We start from the raw sequence: 10,563 nt of genomic DNA, 5'->3' as shown, positions 1-10,563 counted from the left end.
ATGAGATGATTAAAGTATCAGTTTACGTCTATGTACATTTCAGTATTTATAGATTATCGTTGGAATCGTTTTTGATGTGTTTATGTGCCATGTGATTATGGACTTTCCGAATTGAATTTCCTCTAAGTTCAGTATTTTTGTGATTTTACTTTTTATGTATATGTAAGAGATTGATTTTCTCGCTTGCCGCTGAGCCGGTACGGCAAAAGTGAGAAAAGCAATCAAGTCGAGATGACCAATGATAATCTGTCTATCGCTGTTTTACCTATGACGATGTCATTAATTTGGTTGACACCGGGCACGTGCACCCTAAGTTTCTAGCGATAATGTTTATTTTTTCAAATCACTCGACTCCACTCAGTCTGAGAAAGAAAATTATCAGTCAGCAAGATCAAAGGAAAATTTCGTTTTTTGTCATAATAAGGCTTAAAGGAGTATATATACATATACATATGTATTTTACCCTTGGTTGATGACTTGAAATATATCAACATCTGGCTCTAATAGATACATTGATGAAATTTAAAAAAAATAAATTAAGGCGAAGTGTACGTAATTAAACTACACAATGGATTTTTTTAAAATTTTACATGTAGATTCTGCTTGTAAAAATAAATCGGAAAATAAAATAAAAAAAGGGGGTAACCGTTTTCGTTTTTGAGATACGAGTTGTTGAAGTTAACAGCATCATACACCAAAATTACAAAGGATATATAGGGAAAATCGTGAAATTCGGCAGGAATTGTTACATTTCCAAGATTTTCTATTATATTAGACAATCGATTTTTTTATAAATTTATGAGACGATTCTAAAATGTCTGAGGAATCGATTGGTGCAAAGAAAGTCCTTAGCAACCGTGCTACTTTTCAAGCTATACCCTGTTAAAGTTGAATCTTGAGTGTAAAAAGAACAAAAAACAACGACAACGTTATTGACGTCGCCGCAACAGTTACGACGCTTCATATAGTCCATAATACTTGTATGAAGTATATATACCGTTTTGTTGGAGTTCGTGTTGCTCGGTCTTAAGTTCTTTATGTTACGTTTTGTGTACTATTGTATTGTATTTGTCTATTATATTCGGGTGCGTGCGGAGATCGCCAAGCTAGAAAACGGTTGACATTTTCTTCATTATAAACTAGAACTATTTTCGACTTTGGTGCCTTATTTTTGTTAAAATCTAAACACTGCGACGTGTTTTCAAAATCTTTGTTCTCATAAAACTTCATTTCATCAACGTCTCTTCTCAGAATATCAGCCATCTGTCTGACACAGGATAACAAATCAATATTTAAGTAAATTTAAGTTGTGTGGTAATTCTTAGTACACTTGGATAAATTAATCTTATCTTTGTGCCGCATAAGCATCTCTATAATTCAACACATCCCTGAGCCACGACATTACATATTTTATGCATCGCATGCGCTTCTTTTTATCACAATCCAGACCGCTAGTAACCGTTGTATAACTTTACACGTCTGAAGACGAATATTTGCGTGAAACATTTTTGTATGATTTTTATTTCTGGAAATCAATCTGAAATCTACAACAGTCCATTTCCGAAAGTCGGGCTGGACCTTTACTTTTATGTGCATTCGGGATTTACACAAATTGTAACCCGAATAATTCAGTCGTATTTTTCAGCTGATGTACGAATGCTACATTTCTCGTGTGGGAGAAAATCGGACATGGAAAGGGCTTCTATTTCTAGCTGTTCGGAATTCGCGGAAACAAATTTTTGACATTACGGTATTGAATCAATAGAGATACCAATTATTTCTTTTAACAAATTCGAATACCAGTCAGTTTATAGGACTTCGGTTTGAAATAGGGGCGGCAATCCATTCGTTTTATCCAATCAATTGGAAGGGGGGTCAACATTGATAGTCAAAAAGCCTTGAAATATTCGATAAAAAATGTTGAATGTTAATTATATGAACTCCAAAATCTCATATTATAAGACTAGTAACCACAGGCTTCTAAATTCTTGTATGATAATGAACTAGGTGAAAACCTAGAGCTGACCGAGTGCGAGATCCTCATGGATAATCATCGAGGTCGTTAAACACCCCTTGCAGTAAACTTTGGTTAAATTTAAAAAACATCGAAATGTAATAGTCTGAACACATTTCACCGCTCATTCCACTGAATATTAAATTGCAGTTACAAGTATCACAAAACTTCCCTGACCTATTTTCTTTAACCATAATAGAGGGAGGAGGGGAGGAGGGATCCAGATCCTGAAATCCCGGGCTTAAAAACACCAAATTTCGGCGAGGTCCCAAATTAAAAAAAAGTCAAATCCCGACTACCCGAAATTCGGAAAAAGAATTCCCGGATCCCGGAGTTCCGATAAGGGTCCTACCGCTCCCCCCCCCCTTTCGTAATTCTATATTCTATTCATTCTTAATCTTGAATTGAGACTTGATACTTCAAAATTACATTCTCTAATTTTGAATGATGAACACAGGCACAATAAAAGAAAACAGATTTCGCTATATATCTCTTCGAAATTGGAATTTGTGAAAGAAGAAATGACATGTTATATTTTATCTTACATGTGTACTTTCAATTTCAATATGGTTCTAAATTTAGATTTAGTTTTCCCATAAATTGCGGACGGAATAGAAGACACCTGTTTATTTTCTGCACATGTAGAAAAAGTTGAAAACTGGGAGTTGAATGACATAATTTTTACTTATTTTAAGATAAATGTTAGAATTTTTAAGTTACTGAGTAATTTTTGGGGCATAATTTTTTTTATGTTTTGTTTGTTTTCCGTCTTTGTTCTTCCGACTTGTAAGTGTTGCACTAGAGATTAAATTATTCTCTTGGTATCGTCTGATTTCTTATATGAATATACCGTAAGTCATGTCCTTAAATTTTCAATTGCACAAAATACGAACATTTCAACGTCTTTTTGATTAAACAATTAAATTCACACGTCTTTCATTAATTATTTGTAACCTATTATAAAACTTTACGTTGAGTACTGTGTTTTTCGTTCAAGACTACGGCGTTTTAAAACGATATTGTTGGGTCAATTCAGGTTTCATTTTAATTAATTTGATATCAATAGAAGAAAATTTGTTACATGTTTATTTGTTTATTTGTTTATAATTTTGTTGTGAGGCGTTTTTTTTCTTTCTGTTGATATCATAAACACGAAATGCCTTCTCCTACGCGTCTAAAACAAAAAAACAAAACAGTGTTTTTAAGTCAGGCTGCACACAGAACAACGTACAGAATGCTGTGATTTCTAATTGGAGTTATTTAGATAATTTCTATGAGGTTTAAGACAGCACAGGCGTGCTTGTTGGATTCATTATAGACCGCAGAAAGTAGTTTCTCTTTCGTGTGTCCTTTCTTGGAGTAAGGGAGATAACTTGCGTAACTAACGACGAACGTTTTTAATCCCGTATTCCGCTAGAGGCGTGCAATTACGTACACTTCGCCTTAATACGACATGTTGTTTTAAAAGAAACCTAAAAACAATTATTTCAGTGTGACATAAAACTATAATCAAATTTAATATTCCCGAACTGACAGGCCGAAACCATTTTGGCCGAAACAAGGTGTTTCAAAGTCTATCCTTTACTCATTTAATATAGGGTTGTTTCCCTTTTCCGAACTTCCGTTGCTGAATTATATTTCACTTTTTCATTCAAAATTATTGATATGGCAGACAAGCAAGAAAAGAAACCAGACTTAGGTCTATTGGAAGAAGACGATGAGTTCGAAGAATTTCCAGCAGAAGGTATAGATTTATTACAAAAATTACAGTATTCACTATGTAGCGTCACAGTCTTTTTGAAAATTTTAAAGTGGACTTGACATTCCTAAATGTTACTTTAGGGGTTAGTGTACTCAAGGATTTGTATAGTACTATACTATACAAATCCTTGGTGTACTCAAACGGATATATATTTTATGGTGATGTCTTTTTTTTTTTTTAAAGTTCTCGACAGAAAAAATAATGATCAATTCAATTGAGAAAACTAACGGCGTAATCTGAAACAGAACAATTTATGAAAAACAAATATGATAGCAACAAACCTATGACAACCATTCACAACCACTGATTTACAGGCTCCTGACTTGAGACAGGGATATAAATAATTTGGCAGTTAAACATGTTAGTGAGTGCAGTCGTCCTGGTGTAACAGCACAACATGAGAAAAAAAACTATAAATATCAGTAGGAAAAGGCTTTATTCATGCTAATAGACGTATTTACACTTGTATGCAAATTTGTCCACCATTACGTAAAATCACACAGGTTCCTGTGAACTTTGACATCACAATTTAAAAGTGATTGTTGACGTCAAAAGGTGATTCAGAGTAAATCTAAGGTCATTCGGGGGCAAGATTAAGCTAAATATCAAAAATGTAAATATGTTTATGGGGGTCTCATTGAGGGGGTTCTGAGGTATCAGGTCCATCACGCCCAATACACTTTCGCACCCTACAAGTTCGCACCTCACATGTTCGCCCCTGAAGTCCGTTCCAACTCGACGCGTGCACACCCAATTTTTTTTAGAATTTCAGTTAAAATATGTTAGATATATTTTATATATATATACCAAATGATTCTATGTTCTTTAACTTGAATAAAATTTGAGGAATTATTACATGTATATAGATATATTTTATATGTATATACCAAATGATTCTATGTTCTTTAACTTGAATAAAATTTGAGGAATTATTACATGTATATAGAGAAATACACTTTATACCTAAAGTTGACTAAAATTTATCCAACACATTATAAAAAATGTTGCCAGAATCTTAACTATATTTAGAAACAATGAATGAAAAAAATATATTTATAGCAATACACTTACCATGCTTACCATTTATTCAACACGTTGTCAGATTCACACTTAATTGACTAGAAACAATTAAAAAAAATTATTCCAATACACTAACCATAACATGATTGAGAATTATTCAACAGAAAAATGAAATACTTGTTGTCAGAATCACACTTTATTTAAAAACAATGATTTTTTTTTATAGCAATACATTTTGTATTTCATGTGTCACACTTACAAAAAAATCGACAATCCTGCATCACTCTTAAACCCCAATGAGACCCACATCAATGCAAAGAAAAATATAAAACAAAAACACAGACATGACCTTGCAGGGTAACTATATCCATCCCTCATCCCTAACAAAAAAGACACTGTAAGTACAGATCTGGGAGTACTCAGGCCACACTTAGAAATATTTTGGTTTGCCCAAACCCTACCCTAAGGTTGAGACAGGCATTTTCTTTTCTTTTTTTTTTCAAAAAAAGAAATTGAAGTATCAGATGTTTATAAGTCTTCATGCCTATTTGATTAAAAAAAAACTTCTTCAAATCAGGACAATAAAAGAATTTGAGTAGGCAGCTTTTTTCTGGGTAGGTAGCGTTTGGGCAAACAAACCTATTATTTATTATGGCCTCACATTTACTGTAGAATTTTTTATTAAATATTTCAGGACGCAATGATTTGCAATTCTTCTATGACTGTTTGGTAGTATTTCAAATTTCTAATCAGTGGAATATAATAGATTGATTGAACATGTAATTCATTGATGAAACAACTTGCAATAGGGTCAGAACTATGAATCAGCTGCAAACTTGAAAGGTGGAGAAACACTATACTTAGAATTTATTTTTAATGTATTCCTGTTGATTAAAAATAAGTGTTAAAATTCTGCTCTTATGATCCTTTATTGTGAAAACCACACAATCAAATCTATTTTTGGGCATTTACACAAAATGTCATTTGTATTTCAGTGAAATATTAAACATTTTTAAATTATTTTTATTTAATATGCTTTAAAATTACTTTCAGACTGGACAGAAGAAAATGAAGATGAAGAAGATATAAATGTTTGGGAAGATAACTGGGATGATGATAATTTAGATGATGATTTTTCAGTACAATTGAGGTAGGTGTCTTCACCGTTATTGATAATTTAGAATTTTAGATGATGATTTTACAGTACAATAGAGGTAGGTGACTTCAATGTTTTTTGATAAATTAGATGAGGATTTTTCAGTACAATTGAGGTAGTTGACTTCATTGTTATTGATAATTTAGATGATGATATTTCAGTACAATTGAGGTAGGTGTCTTCACTGTTATTGATAATTTAGATGAGGATTTTTCAGTACAATTGAGGTAGGTGACTTCACTGTTATTGATAATTTAGATGAGGATTTTCCAGTACAATTGAGGTAAGTGTCTTCACTGTTATTGATAATTTAGATGAGGATTTTCCAGTACAATTGAGGTAAGTGTCTTCACTGTTATTGATAATTTAGATGAGGATTTTTCAGTCCAATTGAGATAGGTGACTTCACTGCTATTGATAATTTAGAATTTTAGATGAGGATTTTTCAGTACAATTGAGATAGATGACTTTTAAATTCATTGTTATTGATAATTTAGATGAGGATTTTTCAGTACAATTGAGGTAGGTGTCTTCACTGTTATTGATAATTTAGATGATGATATTTCAGTACAATTGAGGTAGGTGTCTTCACTGTTATTGATAATTTAGATGAGGATTTTTCAGTCCAATTGAGATAGGTGACTTCACTGTTATTGATAATTTAGAATTTTAGATGAGGATTTTTCAGTACAATTGAGATAGGTGTCTTCACTGTTATTGATAATTTAGATGAGGATTTTTCAGTAAAATTGAGGTAGGTGTCATCACTGTTATTGATAATTTAGATGAGGATTTTTCAGTAAAATTGAGGTAGGTGTCATCACTGTTATTGATAATTTAGATGAGGATTTTTCAGTAAAATTGAGGTAGGTGTCTTCACTGTTATTGATAATTTAGATGAGGATTTTTCAGTACAATTGAGATAGGTGACTTTTAAATTCATTGTTATTGATAATTTAGATGAGGATTTTTCAGTACAATTGAGGTAGGTGTCTTCACTGTTATTGATAATTTAGATGATGATATTTCAGTACAATTGAGGTAGGTGTCTTCACTGTTATTGATAATTTAGATGAGGATTTTTCAGTCCAATTGAGATAGGTGACTTCACTGTTATTGATAATTTAGAATTTTAGATGAGGATTTTTCAGTACAATTGAGATAGGTGTCTTCACTGTTATTGATAATTTAGATGAGGATTTTTCAGTAAAATTGAGGTAGGTGTCATCACTGTTATTGATAATTTAGATGAGGATTTTTCAGTAAAATTGAGGTAGGTGTCTTCACTGTTATTGATAATTTAGATGAGGATTTTTCAGTACAATTGAGGTACATTGTAGGTGTCTTCACTGTTATTGATAATTTAGATGATGATTTTTCAGTACAATTGATGGTGTCTTCACTGTTATTGATAATTTAGATGATGATTTTTCAGTACAATTGAGGTAGGTGTCTTCACTGTTATTGATAATTTAGATGATGATTTTTCAGTACAATTGAGGTAGGTGTCTTCACTGTTATTGATAATTTAGATGATTATTTTTCAGTAAAATTGAGGTAGGTGTCTTCACTGTTATTGATAATTTAGATGAGGATTTTTCAGTAAAATTGAGGTAGGTGTCTTCACTGTCATTGATGGTTTAGTGATGATTTTTCAGTACAATTGAGGTAGGTAGGTGACTTCACTCTTATGGTAAAGCCAAAACAAGTCTTTGAAGAGTAAAATTTATGATAAGGTAAACTGGTTTTAAACCTGATGTTCTGTCAAGCTTCAATTCTGATTTTCTTCTTTTTACATACTTTTCATAATATTAAAAATCTTGCAATAACAAGATTAAATATATTCCTTTCCAACTTAAGCTAGATTGGAAAGAAGAAAATGATAAAGACTATCTTCAATTGTTCTTAAAAAAACTTAGAAAGGAATATATTTTAATTTGTACTATAAAATGGAATGTCAGTTTTGTAAATGTACAAATGTATACCAGTAATTGATAATTTGTTCACTTGTTAAAGATGTGTAGAAGAAGGAATGGATATATGTACATACCCCATAATTAAAACTGACACAATAAAACACGGATAACTTAGAAAAAAAATTATCTGTAAATTACTGGTATAATTTGAACAACATTACAATTTTTACACAATATTGACTTTTATATATACATGTACAAGAAATCTAATTAAAAAGTAAAAATTACCAAAGATAGATATTTCATATACTATCATACTATGAATCATGGAAAGTAATACACACACTTTATGTCATTGAACAAGTCATCAAGTCTAAAATAGGGATCCAGTACACAATTTACCTTTGCTTGATTCATTCCAGAGTACTGTAAAATTTGTTTCTATTAAAGTTTTGAATAAAATCTTTATAAATGTTTAATATTTATATTTTTTATTTCCAGAGCTGAACTGGAAAAGCAAGGAAAGAATGCAGATGGAAGTGAACCAATGAAAACATAGTGTTTGTTATACTTAATGTTTTGTATGAATGAGAAGATTGTGTCATGATCCATTGTATGTTTGTCATAATTCATGTATGAATGTAGTAATAAAAATGGAAAATGAAAAAGATTCAGTATTTTTATTTTGGTAGCATATTGAATATCATTCTTAGAATTTAATGAAACTTGTAACTCTTTGTAACTGTTCTTTAAGATTAGTATAAATATAAAAATAAAAAGTTGTGGTATGATTGCAAATAAGACAACTCGCCACAAATGACAAAATGACACTATTAACAACTATAGAACACTGAAAAGCCTTTTATGTATATAATACATTTACAGGCATATGCTGAATTGTAATAATTCTAGACTGGAATAATATAAAAAATCATTATTTCATGGCTATTTTATGAATTAAGATTCAAGTTTGAAACTTCCAATACCTAGCAGTGCAGCAGATCTTGCTGCTTAAAACAAAATAATGCACTTATTTTATAATACTTTTTATGCCCACCATAGTGAGGTGAACATTAAGTTTTACCATTGTTTGCCTGTGCATCTGTACATCCCAAAATTGACTTCCAATCTCAACTTTAGTTTGCCTCTACCAAATGTTATGAAATTATACACAATGCTTATTACCACAAAACACAGATTAGGTTTGCATTTTGGTTGCATCACTTTTACCCTTCTAGAGTTATGTCCCTTTCAAAATTGAAAAATTGCTGAATTTTTGTTTCCATTCTGTAATTTTAATTTGCTCCAAACAAATTTTATGAATCTTATACACAATCCTTGTTACCACAAAACACAGATCAAGTTTGGATTTTGGTTACATCACTTATATCCTTCTAGAGTTCAGTCCCTTTGAAAATTAAGAAAAATGCTGATTTTTTTTATTCCATTTGGCAACTTTAGTTTGCCAAACCAATTGTTATAGATCTTAAACACAATGCTTATTACCACAAAACACAGATCAAGTTTGAAACTTGGTGGCATTAACTATCGATTTCCCTAACCCATCAGCTGTCATGCATTCAGATCTCTGAAGCACATTCAAAATCAATGATGTTTAATGAGCTCATGGGATTCTGACTCTTTTAGGAAGCCTGAATTTGTCTTATCCTTTCTGTATGTCAAATATGTTCGAGCAGACAAAAACCTCACCACTATTATTGTGAGTTGGAATTTCCTTTTAATATATGTCATCTCTCTTTTACTCTCAAGACTTCGTTTCTGACAGTATTTGTTGATTAAAAATATGCGGATTTAAAAAAATTATCTACACAAATACATTTATAGTGTATATATTTCCTTTAACTGATTGGTATGTATGGTTATTTGTTTGGTACTGTTCGAACAGTAGCACAAGGAAGACGGCGAAAGGAGGAAACAGTAAACTACAAAACATGCAATAGACATAGAACAGGAAAATTCATGTCAGCAATATACAAATAGGAATGATATGTTGTATGTGGGGGGGGGGTTAAATTTTTCTCATTTCAGATTTCATGAATAAAAAGAAAATTTCTTCAAACATTTTTTTGAGAGGATTAATATTCAACAGCATAGTGAATTGCTCAAAGGCGAAACAAATATTTTAAGTTCATTAGACCACATTCATTCTGTGTCAGAAACCTATGCTGTGTCAACTATTTAATCACAATCCAAATTCAGAGCTGAATCCAGCTGAATGTTGTGTCCATACTTGCCCCAACCGTTCAGGGTTCAACCTCTGCGGTCGTATAAAGCTGCGCCCTGCGGAGCATCTGGTTGTATATCTTCCTTTCTCCTACAATAGCTACCGTATTAACTGATGAGCACTGATTCTAAATTTGGTTAAGCATTTTTAATACTGAAATTTATGAACTTTACATAAATATGCTTCCAGTTTGAAGATGTTTTCAAATTAAGAATAAGTACGCAATTTTCCTTTTGTAACATATTCATTATCGTCTATAGTATTTTCCCAATAAATCCTTTATCTTCTAATCAAAATATTTTTACCTTTTCAGTGTCAAAAATTTTCAAATCAAGATATGCAATTAAAAGTATCATATGTTGAATTTTACAGCACAGTCAAGTCAGGATAAGTTATAGTTTTATTATGAATAATATGAAATGACTGCCACTTAATTTGTATTTTAGACAT

General features: G+C 31.4%; 1 protein-coding gene across 1 annotated transcript; it reads left to right on the top strand.

Moving 5' to 3' along the window:
* Positions 1–3,599: 3,599 nt before the first annotated feature.
* Positions 3,600–8,536, top strand: LOC139510291 (26S proteasome complex subunit SEM1-like). The gene is made up of 3 exons (XM_071296797.1): positions 3,600–3,758; positions 5,850–5,946; positions 8,370–8,536. The coding sequence occupies exons 1-3, from the start codon at positions 3,680–3,682 to the stop codon at positions 8,425–8,427; spliced, it is 234 nt and encodes a 77-aa protein (XP_071152898.1). The 5' UTR covers positions 3,600–3,679; the 3' UTR covers positions 8,428–8,536.
* Positions 8,537–10,563: the final 2,027 nt, after the last annotated feature.

This window comes from Mytilus edulis, chromosome 2, assembly GCF_963676685.1.
Source record: "Mytilus edulis chromosome 2, xbMytEdul2.2, whole genome shotgun sequence".
NCBI classification, from domain to species: Eukaryota; Metazoa; Mollusca; class Bivalvia; order Mytilida; family Mytilidae; genus Mytilus; species Mytilus edulis.
This window is presented reverse-complemented; position numbering and strand designations above follow the sequence as displayed.